Source organism: Grampus griseus (assembly GCF_964374135.1).
Source record: "Grampus griseus genome assembly, chromosome: 19".
NCBI lineage: Eukaryota > Metazoa > Chordata > Mammalia > Artiodactyla > Delphinidae > Grampus > Grampus griseus.
Genome location: NC_139013.1, coordinates 48,054,277 through 48,076,569, shown reverse-complemented (window position 1 = coordinate 48,076,569; position 22,293 = coordinate 48,054,277). Strand labels below are relative to the sequence as shown.

At 48.4% G+C, this 22,293-nt stretch overlaps 1 protein-coding gene across 2 annotated transcripts; it reads right to left on the bottom strand.

The window, feature by feature from the left end:
* Window positions 1-3,978: 3,978 nt before the first annotated feature.
* MON1B (MON1 homolog B, secretory trafficking associated) lies at window positions 3,979-11,730 on the bottom strand (the record flags this gene model as incomplete). 2 transcript variants are annotated; one of them, XM_082676379.1, is made up of 6 exons in its annotated part: window positions 3,979-4,262; window positions 6,973-7,120; window positions 7,482-8,301; window positions 8,828-9,148; window positions 11,024-11,181; window positions 11,594-11,730. In XM_082676379.1, 5 exons carry the CDS (start codon window positions 11,169-11,171, stop codon window positions 4,053-4,055), a joined length of 1,647 nt encoding a protein of 548 aa, XP_082532505.1. In that variant the 3' UTR covers window positions 3,979-4,052. The 2 variants fall into 2 exon arrangements, with proteins under 2 accessions (XP_082532505.1, XP_082532506.1); XM_082676380.1 differs by lacking the exons at window positions 8,828-9,148; window positions 11,024-11,181; window positions 11,594-11,730 and adding an exon at window positions 11,398-11,434.
* Window positions 11,731-22,293: the final 10,563 nt, after the last annotated feature.

Sequence of the window (22,293 nt, the reverse complement as noted above, 5' to 3'; positions counted from 1 at the left end):
AGAAAATATTTGTAAATGAAACAACTGACAAGGGATTAATCTCCAAAATATACAAACAGCTCATGCAGCTCAATTAAAAAAAAAAACCACAATCAAAAACGGGCAGAAGATCTAAATAGACATTTCTCCGAAGAAGACATACAGATGGCCAAAAAGCACATGAAGAGATGCTCAACATCACTATTAGAGAAATGCAAATCAAAACTATAATGACGTATCACCTCACACGAGTCAGAATGACCGTCATCCAAAAATCTACAAACAATAAATGCTGGAGAGGGTGTGGAGAAAAGGGAACCCTCTTGCACTGTTGATGGGAATGTAAATTGGTACAGTCACTATGGAGAACAGTATGGAGGTTCCTTAAAAAACTACAAATAGAACGACCATATGATCCTCTCCACTGCATTACTAGTCCTAGTCACACAGTAAGATCATAGGTGATCAGTAAATCTTTCAAATAGTCCAGCTAACATGTTGACAAAAGTTAAAAAAAATCAATGTGACAGGGCTTCCCTGGTGGCACAGTGGTTAAGAGTCCGCCTGCTGATGCAGGGGACACGGGTTCATGCCCCGGTCCAGGAAGATCCCACATGTCACGGAGCAGCTGGGCCCGTGAGCCATGGCCGCTGAGCCTGCGTGTCCGGAGCCTGTGCTCCGTAACGGGAGAGGCCACAACAACGAGAGGGCCGCGTACCAAAAAAAAAAAAAAAAAAAAAAATCAATGTGACAAAACAAAACAGCCTATAGAGCATGAACCCCTGTGAAACACTTTATTTTGAAATAATTTCAGATGTATTGAATACATAAAAGTTGTAGAAATAGGCCACAGGGCTATTTGCCCTTGTATCAGATTTCCCATTTGTGAGCATTACTGCACATGAATTGCAGGCATCATGACCCATTATTTCTTAATATTTCAGTATATATTTCCTATTTATAAGGGGACTCTACCAGGTAACTGCAGTATAACCATCAAAACAGAGATGTTAATATTGACCAATATTAATGTATGATCCTCAGATGCCATTCAGCATTTTTTCTCTTATATTTTAATATTATTTAGCACTACTTACATTTTCCTTTCTAAAAACTTACAAAAATGCTTCCACCTCTACACAGCCCCCAAAATCTAAGTCCCTTGTTGAGAGTCACCAGTTAGGCCTTCAGCCTTCAGACATTTTTCTAAGCAGCACACGTAGGGCTGTAGTTGAACTGCCTCTTTTTTTTTTTTTCTTTTTTTTAATCCCAACTTGCTTTTCTCTCATAAGAATATGATCTCTTTCGAAGCTCACTCTCTGTTAATGAATCACCATCTTCTCCTTTTAAAATTAATTTTAATTAATTAAATTAAATTGGAATTTTTTTCCTGCCTCTTAAGAAAAAATGTCCACCATACAGGCATTCCATAATGCATGGATATACCTAAATTTAGTCATTTCGTGATTGCTCCTGTGTTTTGCTTCCATCAACAACATTCCAATGACCCTGCTTGGTCCACACATCTGTGTATTCTAAGATTACCAAGCATGGTGAGTGAAGATATGAAAATACCAGATATATTTTTCTAAAGCCAATTTTGATGGGTTAGAAATGGTAACTTGATATGCTTTCCAACTTTCTCCATTGCTGGCGAAGTTGATCCTAACTTCCTTTTTTAAAAAAATTTGATGATGTCTTTTTTTTTTTTTAAAGCACAGTGGCAGCTATACTAAGTGCTTTATAAGGAAGATTTATTGGCATGTCTTATTTCTTATTGAAAGCTTGCACTCAATGTGAGGCCAAAATCTAAGAGCTCTCAGTGTTAGTTAGTTCATTATTCATGCAGTAAAAAGATTACTGAGCACCTACTATATGCCAAGCAGGCATTGTTTCAGGTGCCGGGGAAACGGCAATAATTGGTCTGTTCTCATGAAGCTCACATCCTAAGATAGACAATATACAAGTGCATAATTACTGTCATCTGCATAGATATATCTGGAAAGATGCAATCCAATGTGCTCATTAATATGATGGTTTAAAGAGTGTGTAGGAAAGGTGGTCAGAGATAAATGAAAGGAGGGCCAAGAGTCGAAGCACTTGATACAGAGTGATGGGTACAAGGGCATTCATCACGCTATCTCCTGTGCTTTGGTACATTTTGAAAATTTCTATAATTAAAAAAAATGCTAGTGGCTAACAGGGGATCATTGTCTTGGGAGATTTTCTTCTTTTGGCTAGACCTAAATTTCCAACTCCCTCTAGGAAAATTTTGTCTTTCCTCTCACTGGGGTGTGTGGTGCCAATACCGACAAAATGCCCTGGAGAATTTTCTCCAAAGAAGCCGTCTGTGGGAGTGCCATTCACAATTGAGATTTAAGAGTCCATGCAAAGTGTGATATGGGCTGGGTGTGAAATGATTATATTGGGGAATTACTGTTAATTTTCTTAGCTATGGCAGCAGCTGAGTGGGTTCTGCGAGACCATCCACCCCTCTTTTGTTTGAAGAGATGCATACTTAAGTATTTAGTCTATTGTTTACTTTGAAATACGTAAGCAATATAGCCAATAAAGTTGACAGCAATTAATCGACCTGCTGAGAATATACATGTTATTTATCTGCACTTTGTTGAAGAGCTTTTGTTTTTATAAAAGGCTTACAATTTTTCTTCTTTAAGTACTGCTATCAATGTTTCATTATTGTAAGGGCACGAAGCCTCCCTTCCTTCTACCCTGGCCACCAGACGCCCACTTGCCCTCACTACCTTCAGCCTCCTCAAGGACTACCGGCGGCGCCACCTCGGGAGGGTCCAACTTCCCCGCCATTTTCCAACGCTCGCACGACTGGCGCGCCTGCGCTTGGGACGATGATTGGCTTAAAAAAAAAAAAAAAATCACGCGAGTGGGGATAGGCTGTGCAGAGCGCACGCGTCCAGTGCGTGTCTGTGCGTCACTGGACCAGGGTGAGAAGAAATGGGCTTTCAGCTCCCGGGAGGGGACAGCCCAGAGCCTCCGAGCAACAGTTGGCCCGCACGCGTGCACCACGAGGCCTGCAACTCCAGGTTAGAAAAAAGAAGGGCAAAACTAGGGTCTTGGTCGTTGGCGAGTGAGTGCTGCATGCACGCATGGAAATTACAGGCAGGTCTCGCCATCTCCCTCTCTAGGATTCTTGTGTTGTGCAGGTTGTGCAAGTCTGGGACAAATGTCCATACGCTGTGTGGTGGTACGCATGCGTTGAGTCCCTTTTCGTTCACGAATTCTCACTTAACAGCCTATGAGACGTTAGGTATCTCCATTTCACGAGTAAGTAGAATGAGCCGTGGAACGTAAGTGGATCTATGTAAAAATTCTGGATCTCAGCCACCATGTGAAGTCAGGTGCTTTGCCGCGGGTTACAAAGACAGGTAGACGCTGGAGGCCATCTTCTCAATACTAGCAGCAGCCAGCACTGAGGGGGGCCGTTTTTGACTGGGTAAAGGTGACGTACATGAAGCACAAAGCAATGTCCTTATGGGGGTCGGTTTTAGGCTTTTTATATGCAGTTTTTTTCTTTAAAATATCTTCAGGCCGTTTCTGGGCACAGGCTGGTCCTGCATTCCAATTCCAGAACCCCCGTGGGCCACCCAAGGAGACCCTGGCCAGCCCTGGACCCTCAGGGCTGAGATCCCGTGGGGGAGGCAAACCCCTGATGCAGGACGGAGGGTGTGGTGCCCAGGACGGGAGGAGACGGTCCCTGATAGAGGCTGCAACATCATCCAAGTGAAGGAGGTGTGGCAGAGGGAGGGGAAGAGGGAGTCCTACGGATTTCCCCAGCGGTGGGGGGGCAGAAGGGGGCTGGGGAAGCAGCCTGCTCACCTGTGTGCAGTCACACTGCCACCCATGGCTCATGAGTGGGCAGCCCCCCAGATCTCGCTCCATTGCCCGGGGAGACAGGGACCAGCCACAGACACCACCACCAGCAACCCGCCCCCCCCCCCCCCCCCCCCGGCCCCGGCCCATTTCCAGGGTGGAGACAGGAAGTAAAAGCCAAAGGTGGTGGTTCCCCACACGGCACAGTCTGGGAGCTCCGCCTCTCAAGGTCCAGTAAACAGGCCGTTATGGGAAGCTTGGTCCGCGGAGGCAGCTGGGGCTGCTGGGGGCGTGGAGTACTTGGGTGGGTAACGAATGAACAGACGATCCTCCTCTTTCTTCACCCAACGCAGAAGTTTGGTCACTACGAGGATGGCACCTGCCTTGGTCACCAGGGGGCTGAGGCAGGTGTACAGCTCAAATTTGGAGGTCGCCTGGGGGTTTGAGAGGAGACAGGGTCAGCTGGGCCGGAGCTGGCCATGCCCGGTGCTGTCCACCCCACCCTAGCCCCATACCTGTCCCATTTGGAAGGTGCACCTGGCAGCAGCTCCTCCTTGGTGCTGCCTGGTCACTGGGCTAAAGTGGGTAAGCTGATGCTATCGTATCATGAGTGGGCCAAGGGATCAGCGAGATCTAGTGGCTTCAGCTGGGTGATGCTGGCTCTGTGTGTATGTACACTCTCTGGACCTCAGTTCACTCATGTGTGCACTGGGGATGGTGACAACAATGCTTAATGTTTAATGAGCAATGGTTGTATACAAAGTCCTGTTCTAAGCTCCACACACCTGTTTTTATCATCTGTAGCCTGGGCAAAATAGGAGGATTAACGCAATTTAATCTTCATTCCAACCTGAGAGGCTTAACCTGACCAGGTCACCAGCACCTTTCCACATCACCTCTCTCTGCTCTCCCCCTCGCGCTCTCTGTTCCAGCCACTCTAGCCTCTCCTTGCTATTCCTCAAACATAACCAGGCTCAGCCTCACCTCATGGCATTTGCACAGTCCTTTCCCTCTGCCAGGTGTACTGTTCCTGGAGATACCCACACGACCTGGGACCTCCCCTCCTACGTGGATGTCATTTCCTGACCACCCGATTTAAAATCCTGGGCCTACCAGATCTTGTTTTTGAAATACCGTCCTCCACTGAAAGGTACAAGGGCTCACTGGACAGATGGCCAATTTCAGGACTGGCACAGAGAAAGTACAAAGTGAGCTTGGAATATCTTGTGCCAGAAAGTAAGAAGTGCTTAAGCGGTCACGCAGACGTGTCAAAAGGATACAGGGGCCAGTCTGGCTAAATCATGGCTCCTGCTGCCTAACTCAGAGACAATCTGAGCACACAAATAAATGAAAGGAAAAGACTTTAGCCCAATGATTTCAAGAAAATTCCATAATATAAAATTCAAAAGTCAACAAAGAAATAGGAGCAGGGAAAGTTCTTCCATACAGTAGAATCTCAACCAATAAATGAAGTTATGATGGAGTCAGAAAAGTAACCATCTGGTAAATACTGGAGAAACAACTGTCAAAGGCAAAAATCATTAATGGATATTAAAATTAGGGGATGAAAACACGGTGAAAAAGAGAACACTGACATAATCACCACAAGATATTTACTAATTACAAAATCACCACAAGATATTTACTAATTACAAAGGGCAAAGACACCTAACTTTAAAGTGGAGAAACCCGGCAGCTACCACCTTAATGAAGCGACAGAAGTTAACATCATCAATGGGATACAGTGACATTGTGGTCCTCCTGATATGAAGCAGAAAAGGACACAACATCACTTCTGTGATACACTTGCCCAAAATGCATGACCTCAATTTAGTCTTGATAAAATATTAGAAAAACCCAAGTTGAGGGACATTCTACAAACTAACTGGCTGGTACTTTCTAAAAGTGCCCAAGTCATAAAAGACAAAAAAACGACTGAGGAAATGTTCCAGAATAAACGAGGCTAGGGAGACACAATAAACAAATCTAATATGTGATCCTGGACTGGATTCTGGACCAGTAAAAGGATATTAGTGGGACAAGTGGTGAAGTCTGAATGAGGTCTGTGGATAAGATGTGATTGTACTGATGTTAATTCCCTGATTTAATGAGTTCCTGTGGTTGTGTTAACATCTGGAGAAACTACGTGAAGGACCTATTTAAAGTAACTTCTTGCAACTTCTTTGTAAGTCTAAAATTGCTTGAAAATGAAAGCTAAAGAAATTTTTTTTGATTAAATAAAATTCTCAGCCTAGAACAGTGCCTGATACATAACAGGCATGCAAATAAATGATTTAATAAATATGCACTAAATAGCAGAATCTAGGGGAAAGTGCCATTTCCCGTGGGGTCACATGACCAAACTCCCTGAAGCTGACCTTGAATAGACCCATAGAAAGCGAGGACAGGAGCCCTGAAGAGACCCCAGGGAAGGATACCCCAGGTGGAAGGCACAGCAGGGGACCAAGCCTGTAGTGTTCAAGAGCGCTGGGAACTCATGGCGTCAAAGCTCAACTGGTACCTGCAGACACGTGGGCGGGGCTCATGGGAAATCGGCGAGCACAGTGATCAGTCAGATCACCAGTCAGATACAGGAATTTTTTGTGTAACTGTAATTTCAAAAATTTCCACATGATGGCAGAAGATCCTAATATCTGGAAACACGTTATTGAATGAAATTCAGAAAACTTTGTATTTCAATTTTACCTGAAATAGTATGCGTCTTTTCATATTTCTGCTAGTAATTTTCACACTTGTATTGTCTCACAGAGACAGTTATTGCTACTTAGAACATTTAAAATGTTTTCAGTAATTTTAAAATTTTAAAAATAAATTTGTTTTTCCAGAAAAAAACCCAAAAAACCACCAGACTCTCTACTGGTTGTTTCTCTGGTATTTACCAGATGGTTACTGTTGACCGAGGGAACGGTCAACAGAATGATGGAACTAAAGGTTCTGGGCACTGCAACTGCTGGGTTTCACAGACACACGGAGTGGCCAGGACACTTCTGGAGGCAGAACCGCAGCCCAGGCCAAGGCGTGGTGCACTTGAAGGAGGCTGTCACAGCTGGAGGGGATACAGGGGAGGGAAAAAAGGCTTGAAGTGGGGCAGTTAACTCCTTCAGAGCCCCCCACTCAACTCACCCAGGCCAGCAGCGTCTCCTTCTCAGCCACGTGGTAAATGAGGCGCAGGGGCCGGGAGGTGTTGTGGAGGCGCGCGTGCAGGCGGTGGTACAGGTCGGACAGGCGCTGTCGCTCCTCCTGTCTGCTGTATGGGGCCTCCAGCTCGGGGCTGCAGTGATGGACGGAGGTGGGGGACAAGGTCAGTCTAGGGCTTTCTTGGCTGGCCTATCTCCCCTCAGTCTAGGGAGTTAAGTTAGGAGCTGAGCCTCCCCCATTAGACTGGAGGCTTCACAGGGCCTAAGCTCCCCATCAGACTCGGGGATTCCTTGAGTCCTGGGGCCCTCCTCTGCATCAGAACAGGGGAATTCTCGAGGCTGCTGGCTGAGCCTCCCGCATCGGGCAGGCCCCTTCTATTGCATCTCTCTAGAGCATGGCTGGCTCTCTCTCCAGACTCATGTCTATGAGTTGCCGAACCTTCCACTTAGATAAGCCTTCCCACCGGGCCACTTGCCTGCAGGGTAGGGGCCCACCTGGTAAACTGGGGCAGCTGGCGGTGATGGTCGGGGATGTCCAGCGGCTTATAGAGGAAGTGCCGGAGGCCAGCGGCCTCCACAGCCTGCACACTGTAGGCCGAGGCACCGGCCGATGGAGTGTTGGAGAAGCTGGCAGCTTCCCTGAGGGTGCGCATGGCCCCAAGGGAGTGCATGCCGTCCTCGACCAGGCGCCGGCAGGTGGCCATGTCGTGGAAGGCCTCGGGGTCGGTGCCGAGCAGCAGCAGGCAGACAGGCAAGGCGTCCAGGCGGGCCACGTAGGCGTAAAAGAAACCATCGGGATTGAAGCGGGGCAGGCACACAGGCGCCCAGGCCTCGCCCGCTGCAAAGGCCGGTGCCCCCACCCAGTCCAGCAGCAACTGCAGGTCGGCTGGGTCCAGCCGGCACTCGGCCAGCACAGTCCGCTCCTGGGCTGCTGTCACCAGGCGACCGCCAACCGCCAGCACCGAGAGGGCCAGGCCAGGCGCCGTGCAACGTCGGAGCAGCGCACCCAGCGCATCCCGCAGCGGGCGAGCGAGAGGGACGCAGCGCACGGCGCCCAGCAGCAGGGCACCCGGGTCCCGCTCCACACTGTCCAGAAGCCGGTCTAGAGTGCGCTCCGAGCCGGCCAGCAGGCGGCGGAGGTCGTAGTTCTGCTTGCGCGCGAAGATGCGGGCCACGCTGGCACGTGTCAGGGTGCTCACGATCTGTGCGTGCACGGCCATAAGCTCCCCCCGCAGCTGTGCTGCTGACTGAGGCGTCCTTGACACGGCCACCAGCAGCAGTGGGCCCTGCTGCAGGAACACCAACTTGTGGTCCTCTGGGGGAGGGAAGGGGCAGGGGGTAGAGATGCGTCAGTGGTGACAAGACGGGCTCAGGTGGGGCTCTTCCACCCTTCCCCAGAAGGCATACACTCCTGGTCCAAGCCCTCGCGTGTCACTCTAGGGACACAGCACTAAGGTAAGGACAAACTGGGGGAGTTTGGACATTTGCAGGGACACGATGGGATGGTCAGGGAATCAGGCACACAGCATGGAGTGAGGAAGATGCGGCAAGGACTAACAGAGCTAGAGAGGCACCAACTCAGCCAAACAGCCCCCAAACCCACCCTCTTAGGCAAGAAGGAAATATCCAGCCAGTTACTTAGATCCCAGTGAGTTAATCACTCAGAACCCAGCAGGGCCAACAGACAGACAGACACCTGGCCAGCCTCCACACACACTGACTCACTCCTAACTAGCTGGATAGTCCCCCAGGCAGCCAGCCAGACAGAAAGACCTACTGCCGGACAGACAGCCACAGTCCCAGTCACCGTCACCTGTTCTGCCTCCTGCCCCTTTGCTCACCAGCATAGATGGCGCGAATGGCATCTCCTGCACTCTGCACAAAGGATACGAGAGCTGTCATCACACCCATGGTAGTTGACAATGCCTCCACGCTACCATACCGCGAGTAGATGGGCTTGCCAGCCTCACTCAGCACAAACACGTGCTTCCGCTTGCTGCGCCAGTCCTCGTCACTGGGGTCCCCGCCCTGGCCCCCTGAGCCACTCTCAGGGCCGCCCACGGGACTGTTCTCAGAGGCTGCCGGACCCCAGAGCCCATAGGTGCATGATGGAGCCTCGGACTGGAGCAGCAGGCCGGGTGGCTGGTCCTTGGTCTCGGATCCTGAAAGGGAGCCCCTGGTGAGTCATCTGCCTGTGGACTCCCATTAACCCCATGTGCCCACAGACCAAGCAAATCCCTACCAGCCCTGCAATGACCCCCTGCTGCTGACACAGTCCTCCAGGTGTCTCCTCTGCCCCTCAATGACATCCACTAACACTTACGTTTCAACGATCCCCCTAAAACTCCAATAATCCCATCTCACTGTCATTATTGAACCCTTTATATCCCTACAGACTAATTATTCCCCTTTCAATGACTGCCATTCCGAAGTCTTCAAAGCACTCCACTGCCTCCGAATGAGTATCAATATCTTCATCTTCAATGATTTCCCCCATTAGTCTCGGACCCCTCATTTATTTTCCTGGTGTCTACTCACCCCTCAATAGCTACCATTACATCTATTAACATCTGTGTCTTTGAATGTGCCCCTCACCACCCTACCCCCTTATTTATTCTCACTGATGTCCACTGATCCTAATGACCCCATTGACTCTCCCAGTCTTGGTGATGACCACTAATCCAAATTCTGCCACGATTATCCACTAACATCTGGATCTTTAGGACTCCCCTCACCCCCTATTCATTCCCACTGCTGTTCACTAACATTCCAATGACCCCACATTAACGTCACTAATACCTGGGTCTTCAATGACCTTCAATGACTGCCCCGACCCACAATTTAATCTACTCCATGTCCACTGCATTCCCAAGAATGACCACCGTTAACCTCTACTAACATCCAAGACTTCCAGTGACCTCCACTGACTCCCCTGACTTTTATTCTCATTGATATGACTTCCCTTTATTCTCACTGTTATCCACTCCCCTCCCTACAATAACCACCATAACATCCACTAACACACAGGACTTTAATGATCTCTGTTGCCCTTCACCATGACCATCATTAACACTCACCAATGAAATCCACAATTTCATTGCCCTCTACTGACTACCCTCCCATTTATTTTAGTTGATGTCCACTGATCCCCAGTGACAGCCAGTGTTATCCACTGGCAAACTATGTATCAGTACTTTGCTCATAAAATCCCAACGACCTCATATTCCCTCATTTTCTCATTGACAGTCCCCAAGTACCTACTCCCAATACTTGCCAACAAGCTCTCAAAGACGCCCTCCCCCCCCAATTACTGACTGATTTTCAGTGAAGTGTACTGATCCTTCCCAATGACCCCATTAACATCCACTAATTCCAGAGTGGTCAATGAGCACTCATTCCGCAATGACTTCCGCTGATCCTCCACTCTATACCTTTACACGTACACCAGAGTCTTCAAAGATCTTCCTACTGGTCCTCTGACTCCCCAGATAATTTCACTGATGTCCACTGTCTCCCCATCAATGATCATCATTAACGTCCACTAAGATCTGGTTCCTTAAAGACTCCCTCCAACAACTCCCATCAACTCCTCAATGATGTAAATGAGCGCCCACTGGCCCCCACTGATCCCCTTTCCCACCTCAATGATTTAAAGACCCCAAAGGGGTCAAAGGGGGACTGACTTCTAAATAGTCCCCCTTTGACCGTATTAATATTTTTTTGGTCATTCACTGACCTTAACATCCTCAATCCCTAGTGCCCCTCTCTAACCCCAACGGATCCCTTTCTGATTCTTCCATTACCTAAATTCATACCAACTCCCCAGTGAACATCCATTGACGCCCATTCATTTCTTTTTCACTCCTCAATCATTTAAACTACAACCTGAGTACACAATGACTTCCCACTGACCCAAGCTATGGTTTAAACTACTTCCCCGAGTCCCAAAAGGCTCCCCTCTGGTCCCCCATGGACCTCCCCCAACAATAACACCCACTAGGGATTCCTTCCAAGACCCCAGTGAAGGGAATGCATACCTGTTTTCTCCACGCTCGCATCTCCAGTACCGGGTAGGTCCCTGCAAATCCCTCCACCGTCTCTAGCCTCCCCACTGGGGAACCGCATCTCCTCCAAGTCCTCCGCGTCCCCGGGGGCTGGGGCAGCAGTGCCTCCTCCGGCCTCCATCTGCACATCCCTGTGGGGGAGGGGAATGGAGAGTGACCCGCAGCAAAAGAAACTTCTTAAAAGCTGTTACTGAACCTGGCCCCCTTGTACACACTCCTGGGGCTCGTTTCCCCTCGCGTTTCAACAGGATGAGACATTCAAAAACACGACCACATACTTGCAACCTCCAACACTTTCCGAAAAGTGAGGCTCTACCGAGCCTCTGGAAATAAAGATATATAAACACCTGTTTTAACTCCGTATCTCAATTGGCCAGGTACCATTACTTCCCGCAGCCGCGGAAGCATCACACTTCCGGATGTGGCCGCTCTCCTGCCACACTTCCGGGTGCGACGCGGCTCTGAAGACACTTCCGGTTGCGGACCTTCATTCGCTCGCTGGGCCGGACCCCTCTCTCCCGCCACCCACTTGTGTTCCCTCACCGTAGAGAAGGCGCGCGCCACTCCCGGATCTACGTCGGATCTGGCCCGGAACCCAGAGCCCTTTCTGCCCTCGTTCCCACCGCACCCGCACCAGCGGCTAACAGGGGCGAGTCCGGGCCACTTCTCGTACCCAAGGTTGCCGGCGTGAGGGGAGCGCGGCTCACGTTCAGCCAATTCGGAGTACGGAGGGCGGCACTGCCTCCTTTATGGCCCAATCAAGCGAAGCCGGTCCCCTCCGACCGTTCCGCCGCTTGCCGTCGGCTTCGTATCTCCACCAATACTGTGCGTCGGATTGCTATTGCACCCGCCGATCCCTTGACTGACATCTCTCTGGACCCAATCGAAGATTCGAGCCTATTCCTCTCTTCACTGGAGGAGGTTCGCAGCCTAGGTCATGATAGATGCCCGTGCCTGGTCTATAGACGTGCTCGCCAGAATTGAGGCAACTTCACCCTCCTTTATCCACCAGGAAAGGCAGGGGCGTGAGGGTGGAGTGGAGTCTGACAGAGAGAAAATGATTGACGGACAGTCACCGCTTCCAATCGGAGTGCCGTGCGCAGGCTGGCCAGCCTATGGGACTCAGATTCTAAGGCGAGAGGCGGGCCTCTCAGATGTAGGAAGTATTCGTGGGTGTCTGGGTATTCAGGCAGGCGAAGGGCTTAGCGGCCTCTGGAAAAAGGCAAGCGCGAGCCGTGGACATGCTCATGGCGCAGAGGGGTGAGTTTGTAAAGGCAATGTGTAGGCTGACCAGGGCCTGCCCAGACCGGCAAAAGGCCGAGCTGACCTCGCTTCCGAAGATAGGGCTCTGTGGGCGGAGCCATGCAGATTAGGAGCCCAGGCCTAACTAGGGTGCTTGTGGGCGAGGCTTTGGGAGCCTTCTGAGACCTCGTTGGTTGAGGAAAATGCCCCTTCGGCCTCTGAGCGCCACCACTGGCTGGACGAGGGTAGGGCAAGATGCCCGCCGCTGGGATCCGTCCCCTGGAGGGTGTCTAAGCTAGCTTAGAGGAGTGCGCGGTCCGGATGATCCGATATTCTTTTCCTGGGCTGCATCAGGCGGTCCTAGCCGACAAATTTAGTGTGAGGGTGAGCGCAGATGTAGACAGTCCTGCTCTGGATTCTCCTTCTTTGCTCTGAATGTCTCTGCCCGCGACTCCTTGTCTCTGAGCCTCTTTCTCTCTCTGTGTCTGGATGTCTCTTTGCGTCTGCATCTCTGTCTCTCTTCCGATGTTTATGTCTCCGTGTGTCTGTGTGCCCTCCTTCCTTATCCCTTTAGCTCTTTTTACGTCTTTTTCTCCAGGTCTTCGTCTTAGTCGTTCTTCAGTTTTCTCTCCTCCAATATCTCCCTTTCTCTCTCTTCCTCTGTGTCGCTCTCACTTTGCTCTCAGTTGATCTCTGGCTTCCCACTCTTTCCCCTTTGGTCAACCGAATGGAGCTCAATGAGGCAAAGTCCCTGAGGACCAGCCTACTTGGAACCCCGACCTCCACTGCCCACAGGATTCCCATTTACGTTGAGCAATCTTAGGAGAAGTTGACTCTCATTGTTACCGAGTCCAAGCTCGTTCTGCTCGCCGCATGACAGGACAATAAATCAAGACAGGAGGTGTTGGGGCAAGGAATAACAACTTTATTTGGAAAGCTGGGAGTCTGAGAAGATGGCAGACTAGGGTCCTAGAGAACCGTCTTGCAGGGGGTCTGGATGCAAGTTTCTTTTTTTTTTAATTAATTTATTTTTGGCTGAGTTGGGTCTTTGCTGCTGCGCACGGGCTTTCTCTAGTTGTGGCGAGCGGGGGCTACTCTTCCTTGCGGTGCTTGGGCTTCTCATTGCAGTGGCTTCTCTTGTTGCGGAGCATGGGCTCTAGGCGGGCGGGCTTCAGTAGTTGAGGCTCACGGGCTCTAGAGCGCAGGCTCAGTAGTTGTGGCGCATGGGCTTAGTTGCTCCGCGGCATGTGGGATCTTCCCAGACCAGGGCTTGAACCCGTGTCCCCTGCATTGGCAGACGGATTCTTAACCACTGCACCACCAGGGAAGCCCTGGATGCTAGTTTCTTTTATAGAACAGAGAGGAGGCAAGTGAGGAGGTAAAGTAAAAAGCCCATACGTTTTGCAAATATCTTCTGATTTCACCAGACTCAAGGAGGGGATATGTTAATTTCTTCTTTCCTGCAGTCATTCACAGGTAGCTTGGGTCAGGATGTTTCCCCGTGAGCTGAACGAAGGTATTTTAGTTTAACTTTCAGGCAGAGGGGGCAGGGTTACCTGAGACGGGCCATTAAGTATGTATGCTTCATGCTATAGGCAACATCCTTTTAGTGATTAACTTGTAACAAAAGCAACGGAAATCAAAGGTTAAAGTAAAAGAAACAGATCTAATATGGAGTCAGATTTGTTATTCCCTATTACAATTCCCCACTGTCAATGTCCATTCCACAATCTTATGGGAAAAGGGGCAATGACCCCTCTGGCTACTTCCTGCTAGATAGGGGTAATGTGGGTGATTGTAGAATGGAATTGATCAGCCTTGGGCTGATAAGAATATTCTATTCTAGTCTAAGAATAGTCCTTAGAATCTTTGGTAGATAGGACAATTCTCAATTATTTGAACCCGATGATATCCCTCAGTCCTTCTGTTGTCTAATTTGTAATTGGACTTGGGGGTTTTGGTTCAAGTTTCTATACATATCTATTAATTTTAACTTTCTGACTGTGTCATAATTACACTAGATTGCTGTGTTGTTCAGTTGAACAAGATTAAACAAGTAGGTTGACCCACCCTTCTCCAGTTATAATGAAATTGCAATCTCAATACTTATCATTTTTGAAGAGCAAACTTAAGTCTTCTAAGGGTTCACAAACCCATTGTTCTCTAGGCCTTTCGGGAGTTGGGCCATTTTCTGATGACGGTGGTGCTGCTTTAATCTGAGTGTGATAAATCCATGGCTTTTCTTCAGCTAGCTTGACAGATGAGTGCACGGTAAGTAATACCACATGTGGTCCTGTCCGCCTTGCAGTCAGCTGAACTTCAGGCCCTTGTTCTCTCCAGGTTTTAAGGAAGACTCAGTCTCTGGGTCGGAAAGGATGTAAGGCTACTTCAGTTGGATAGGCAGACCTGTTGGAGGCAAACTCTTGAAGAGAGGTCAGTATAGTGCCCCAAATTTTAACTAATTAGCAACAGCTAGATCTTTCAGAGCGTTTACAGATTCCCTGGTCCAGGTAGACACCTGGACCTACCATAAAATATTTCACAGGGGCTTAATTTAAGCCTGCTTCTGGGAGCCACTCTGATCCATAGCAGGGCAGCTGGCAGAGCCTTATCCCCAGTTAAATTATTCTCTTGACCTATTTTAGCAGTGCTTCTTTTTAATATATGATTCATTTTCTCATTTTTTCCCCTGTTGATTGTGGTCCCAGGATGAATGTAACTGCCCATTAATTTGTAGTGCTTTAGACGTCATTTGTTGGATTATGCTAGAGGCAAAAGCAAGCCTGTTATCACTTTGAAGGGTGTTAGGCAGTCCAAACCCGGGGATAATTTCCTTAAGGAGGGCTGGAACCACTTCAGAGAATTTTCCTGTCCTGGTGGGTTATGCTTCCGCCCATCCTGAAAAGGTGTCCACAAACTCTAGCAGATATCTGAAATTTCCTACAGCTCAAGGCATTTGAGTCAACTTTATTTGCCAGTCCTCAGTGGGGCAGGTTCCTCTGTGTTGGGTCCCCATCTGGGGAGGCCTAACAGAAGCCTTTGAATTATTTTTAGCCCAAATCATGCAATTCTGAGTGACTCACTGGATGGTTTTTTGTAGGTTAGGCCCCATTATATACTTTTGAATCCATCGTAAGGTGGCATCTCTCCCGTGATGGGTACGATCATGAATGTGCTACAGCACAGAGTCCAGGAGTATCTCAGGAATCAAAACAATTCCTTGTGCACTACATTTCCAGCCAGGTGATGTGTGGTCAAGAGTGAAACCCCACTCTTCGGCCCTCTCCTTGTCCTTTTCTGAATACACTGCCTGGTGTTTTGACAAGTCAGTCTGTGGGAGAAGTGATCCTATCATGGCTTGATGGTTGCCTTCTTTGCTCCCTTCTTTGCAGCTTTGGTCAGCTAACCAGTTGCCCTCTATTATATGAGTTTCACCCTTTTGGTGGCCTGGGCAGTGCATTATGGCCAATTGGGAGGGCTTATGGACTGCTTCTAACAGTGAAACCACTAGGTGGCATTTCGGGGGGCTCCAGGGAGCTCCGGTTCTTTATGTCTCAGCACAGAAAGAATTAAGCGAGAGGCAAAGTGATAGATAAGAAGTGATTTATTGGAATAGGACACTTGTGAGGCTTACAAGTGGGTGGGTGAGAGGGTGCTGCACCCTGAGAACTCAGTGGGCTACAGTTTTATAATCAGAGGAAAAGTGGGGAGGGGGAGAAGACCACCTTCTTCCTCATTCTTGAGTAGATGTCACAGTTCCATCATCAGGTCATCCTCCAGGTTGGGCAGGGGAGTTTTCTTGTCCCTACATGGTCAAGCCAGGAGTGTCATGGCACTATGGAAAAATGATTTCAGCTCTCGGTACAATGAGGGTCTTTCACTTTGAAATGTCACCTTTCCATAAATTATTGTTTTTTATGTGTGCAGAGAGCATGTCCTAGGGGTCATTAACTTACTGAGCTCACTGGGCAGGATATGGCTCTCATGACACCATTGTTTTATTGTTTTGGGGCATTTCTCATGCTTCTGTTCCATGGTTTTATTGCTAAGCAAGCCTGCTTGGTTTTGCGGTTAAGCAAACCTGCTTTCTTGAGTGATCATTAACTTACAGGGGTCTCCCACCCCTTTTTCTTTACCTACAATACCCTAGTGGGATTAACTATTTAATTACCTACTTTGTCCCTTTACTCTGTCTCTATCAATAGTGACAGGATTTCAGAAGAACGTTTTATGTCTTTATTGTTCGAAGTGAGGAACCCCTTTTCCTTCCAGATTGCCCCGTGAGCATGCACCACGGAGAACACATAGCAAAGAGTCTGTGTATATATTTACTCCCTTGCCTTCAGTGGGAGTAGGGCTCTTGTCAGTGCAATGATTTCCGCCTTCTGAGCTGAGCTCCCTGCAGGGCAGGGCTTTTGCTTCAACAATCTTTTTAAGGTTTACCACCACATACCCAGTGTGTTGGCTACCTTGGTCCATGCAGCTGCTTCCATCGGTGAACAGTTCCATATCTGGCTCAGCTGAGGGTTGGTCCGTTAAGTCTGGTCTGCTAGAGTACACTAGCTCAATGAAGTGTAGGCAGTTGTGCTCTGGGAATTGTGCAGCATCAATTGGGAGCAATGTGGCTGGATTTAGGGCTGAAGTGACCTGAAGTCTTACGTTGGAATTGTCTAAGAGAATGGCTTGGTACTTTCCCATTCTCCCAGAACTCAGCCAATAGCCCCCTTTTTGTTCCAGTAAAGAAAGGACGTAGCGAGGGACATCCACAGTGGTGGGTTGCCCCAGAGTAAACTTCTCAGCTTCCTGAAGTCTGTCACATGTAGTGGCTACAACTCGAAGGCAAGGTGGCCGTCCCTTAACAGTCTCTTCTAGTTGTTTTGAGAAGTAGGCAGTGGGTGAGGGGATATTCCCCAGAGCTTGAATTAACACCCCAAGACTTATGCCTTGTCTTTCATGGACATACAATTTGAAAGGTTTCTTTCAGTCTGGTAATCCCAAAGTCGGGGCTGAGACTAAGTTTGTTTTTATTGTTTCAAAGGCTGTTTGGCACTCTTTAGTCCAAGTAAGGGTCTCAAGATCATGTCCCTTTAAAGCCTCATAGAGGGGTTTTCCTATGAGATCCAAATCTGACAGAACCCTGCCATTCCCAGGAACCCTCTCAGTTGCCTGTGGGTCTTGGGTATTCCCAAGCCTGCAATTGCCTGTTTTCTATCAGGCAAAAGATCCCGCTGTCCTTGGGAGAGGAAAGAGCCCAGATAGGTGACTTGCTTACATATCTGGGCCTCTTTCTGGGAGACCTTATATCCACAACTGGCCAAATCGTTCAGGGTTCTGATGGTATCTTATAGACATTTATCATATGTAGGACTTGCTATGAGCAAATTGTCCATATATTGGAGTTAGACTCCTTCATCCAATATTAAGTTTCTGAGGTCCCTAGCCAACATTTCCCCAAACGAAGTAGTGTTACTGAATGAATCAGGTCCTGCAGCTTGCCGCTTACAAAATCAATACTCACAAATGTCGGTAGAAAGAAAAGGTGCCTTTAATCAGAACACCAGCAATCTGGGAAGATGGTGGCCTCAGCCCAAAACCACCTCCAAAGATTTTGCTCAGAAATCAAAGTTTTGAAAGGGAAACAGAGAAGGAATCTCAGTTAATCATTGAGATGGGGGTCAGAGTTAGCGCCACCGCCCACTGTGTGCAGGCTTGTCGACTTCTGATCTTCCTCTAGACATTATCTTGTTCACAGAGTTTGCTCACACAGTTTGTTCCAGAGTTTACTGAAAGGGAAGCTAGGGAAGAGATCTGGTCATCTGTTAATTACTTATTCTTCATTTTTACTGCTTTGATCTATGGAAAGAACCGAAAAGTTAGGTAAGGTATTGTTTGATTAAAAGATTTGAAAGGTGTGCTTGGGTCAGATATGAGTAGAGCATGGGGCTGCTTGGTTTAAAAGTTAGTTACAATATAGCCTTGCTAAAGTGACAAGGAAAGGGGCTTCCTGCTGAGGGCGGTTTCCTGCAAAGAGCAGCTTACCGTAGGGGAATTCTTAAATCCTTGAGGCAGGACAATCCAACAATACTGTTGGACTACCTGTGTTTCTGGGTCCTGCCACGTAAAAGCAAATAGCTGCTGTGATTCTTCTGCAAGAGGAATGCAGAAAAAAGCATGTTTCAAGTCCCAAACCGAGAACCAGCTGTATTCTCCAGCAATCGTTGTGAGCAGTGTACGGATTAGGTACCACAGGGTGCAAATCTTTGACTATTTCATTAATAGGCCTCAAGTCTTGGACAAAGCAATACTCTGCCGAGTTTGGCTTTGACCGGGAGAATAGGGGGGTTGTTCAGGGACTTGTAAGGTTTAATCAGTCCTGTTTTCAAAAACTTTTCGAGAATTGGCTGAATTCCCTTTTGGGCCTCTTGACTCAGAGGATATTGCTTTAGATTAGGTGTCCCAGCATTCCTTTTTAATGGGATTCATATTGGCCATGCATTTTTGGCTTTCCCTGGGGTGCTGTCAGCCTACACTTCTGGCCTTACCTTTTCATAGACTTCAGGGGGGAAAAGAGCTCCGTCTCCTTTTCTGGGGTTTCCATGAGCCCCATCTGTAGGCTCAAAGCGTGCTCTGGTGGGTCCCTGATGTCAAGCTATTCTGTCAAAAATGTTACTTGAGCTTTTAATTTACAAAGGAGGTCCTGTCCCAAAGGAGGGATTGGACACTCTGGCATATATAAGAAAATGTGTTTCAGGGTGAGGTCCCCTAGTTGACATTCTAGAGGTTGTAAGAATGAACGATTTTGTACTTCTCCAGAGACTCGCATGACCAGGATGGATTGAGATGTTTTCTGTGCCACCTTGGTGTTTACCACAGAATATGTTGCACCCATGTCTATTAGAAAGTCAATCAACTTTTTCCGCACTGTCAAAGTTGCCCGGGACTCCTGTGGGGAGATTGGAATTTGATGCCTCAAGTCCAAGGGAGCCCCCGGGCCTCTTCACTTACCATGAGCTTTCCTCTCTTTCTACCATGCAAGAGAGCCTCCCTGCTTCCTTTTATCGTTTTTGTTCCTATGTTTCAGCCTAGGGCAATCTTTTTTCCAGTGCCCTTCCTCCTTAACAGTAAGCCCATCGTTCTTTCCCCAGTGGTGGCTTACCTCTCTTTGGGTTACTCACCTTCTGGGAATCCAATGCTGCTGCCAGAAAAGTGGTGTTCTGTTTTGCATCTTCTTTCTTCTGTCGTCATCCCCTGTTGTTGAACACGTTAAAAGCAACACCTACCAATTGAGAAGGGTCCATTCCAAATGCACCATCTAACTTTTGTAGTTTTCTTCTTACATCTGGGGAGCTTTGCCCGATGAAGGTCATATTTGCCATCCTTTTATTCTCGGGCCTCAGGATCTGCATCCCTGTAGCATCTATGAGCTTGATAAATTCTATAAACGCTGATGGATTCTCACTGGGTTTTTGTTCTATCTCCTGAATTTTGTTTAAGCTCTTTTGCCTAGGTACCCCCTTTTGAAGACCCGCTACACTTTCTATTGATATAATGCTCTAGGTGTGGCATGCGTCCATTTTTAGGTCCCAATTAGGCTCAGCAATAGGAATGCCAGATTTGCTTCTGGAGTTTCACCTGGATCCGCTAGATAGAGCTGGTGTGCTTCCTCTCTAGCCTTGTCAACAACCATCCTCCTTTCATCCCCAGTAAGCATCCTATTCTTAAGAGTGTGAATGTCCGCCCGAGTGGCATGTTGAGTGGCAAAGACAGATATAAAAAGTTCAGTCATGCAGAGGGGGTCCTCTCGGTAAGCAGGGTTATGGTCTTTCCAGTTAAGCAAATTGTAAGGCACGGCACCAAAGACGGAGGAGAGCTTAAACAAGCTTTATTTGGGAACGCTCCCGGGCGAGGTTCACTGGTCCGAGAGAAAGGGGCCAGAGAAGTCGCGCTCGGGTGCGGGCATGAACAAAATTTACAGGGGCGGACGCAGGGGAGGTGCTTGCTGTGTGAAGCAGCCCTTTTTTGGTAATCTCTCGGGTGTTGTGGCAATGTCAGGTGTCGGTTGCATCAGCCTCAGAGCCATTGGTTCCGCCCCTCGGGGAGCGGGAAGACGGGGGCCGAGTGGTGTGGCAATGTCAGGAGTGGTTGCATCAGCCACTTTGGCGGGGGTTCCGTCTGGCTCCCTGGGCCCTTCCCCGGACCTGCTGGCCTTACACAAATATGAAGTTGAGAATGGATTGTGCATCCATAGAAACCTATCTGGTTGGCCATTTGCATGAAAGCCTTCTATGGGATATCAGCACAAGGGAAATTTCCCAGCTCCGGAAGTGGCTCCAGGTCCAAACTGAGTGCGCTGTTGGGTTTTAAGTGGTGATACCAAACCAGGTCTCCGTGCCCCAGCGGTTAACCTAGAAACGTCTACTTGATCCCCATTAGTAGGGGAAACAGGAGGCGGTAAAAGGGGTGAATATATTGGCGGCATGGGGACGGTCGGCACAGCTGCTGGTACAGTCGGCTCTGCCGGTGGGGGAAGCGGATAGGCTACAGTTCCGGTTTTTTTTCCTTTTTTGTTTGTTTTTTGCGGTACGCGGGCCTCTCACTGCTGCGGCCTCTCCCGTTGCGGAGCACAGGCTCCGGACGCGCAGGATCAGTGGCCATGGCTCACGGGCCCAGCCGCTCCGCGGCATGTGGGATCTTCCCGGACCGGGGCACGAACCCGTGTCCCCTGCATCGGCAGGCGGACTCTCAACCACTGCGCCACCAGGGAAACCCCCGGGGTAAGTTTTGACATAACATGTCCCCGCTGTCATTTCCTCTCTCTCCCTCTTGTAGAACAGATTTTCCCTTGGGTTTCCTTTCAGACCGATGCACCGTAAGGCGTTAGCCCTCTGACTCCTTTTCCTCCTGATGTAATAGTATAAATGCTTCAGTGTGTAGGATCTTGTCATTTTCCCCTGCTCTTTCACAAAACAATTCTAACTGCAAGATCGTATAATAATTGAGTGAGTTATTCAGGGGCCATCGCTCTTCTGATCCTAACACATATTGTGGCCATACACTATTACAATATAATATCATCTCTTTCTTAGTTCTAGGCTTGTTATCGAGTCCAAGCTCATTCTCCTTGCTGCAAGACAGGCCAATAAATCGGGAGCGAAGGTGTTGGGGCATGGAATGACCACTTTGTTTGGAATGCTGGGAGTCGAAGCAAATGGCGGACCAGTGTCCTAGAGAAGCATCTTACTAGGGTCTGGATGCTAGTTTCTTTTAGAGAACACGTAAAGGGGGAGGTGAGGAGGTAGAATAAAAGGCCATGAGTTGTTGCAAACATCTCCTGGCTTAATCCAGACTCCCGGAGGGGATGTGTTAATTTCTTGTTGCCTGCAGCCATTTACAGGTGGGCTGGGTCAAGATGTTTCCTGTGAGCTGAACAAAGGTATTTTAGTTTAACATTCAGGCATGGGGCTGGGGGTGCGGCAGGGCTCTCAGAGAATACAGGCCATTATGTATATTTTAAGCTATAGGCAACATTCCTTTAGTGATTATCTTGTAGTAAAAATAGAAAACAAAAGTTAAAATAAAAGAAAGATGTAATACGAAACCAGATTAGTTCTTCCCTGTTACAGGGCCTGATGTAAGGCCGGGCACGTTACAGAAAGCCAGGCTCTTGACATAAAGCTAAGCTCTTGAAGAAAAGCAGGGTTAGGAAAGTTAAACCGGGATAAGACGGGTAAAGCCAGATCACCTGACGAAAACCCTGAAAACCTGAGGTCATGCCAGGCAGGAGGAATGCCATAAAACAGGGTCAGGTGAGGTAAAGCAAAGTCAGCTGATGTAAAGCCTGGAAGTGTCGTAAAGCATTGTCAAGTGATGTAAAACAGGGTAAGGTGACGTAAAGCCTGGGAAATTAATGTAAACAAAGCCTGGTAGTGCCGTAAAGCATTGTCAACTGAAGTAGAGCAGGGTAAAGTGTCATAAAGCAGGGTCAGGTGACGTAAATGCCA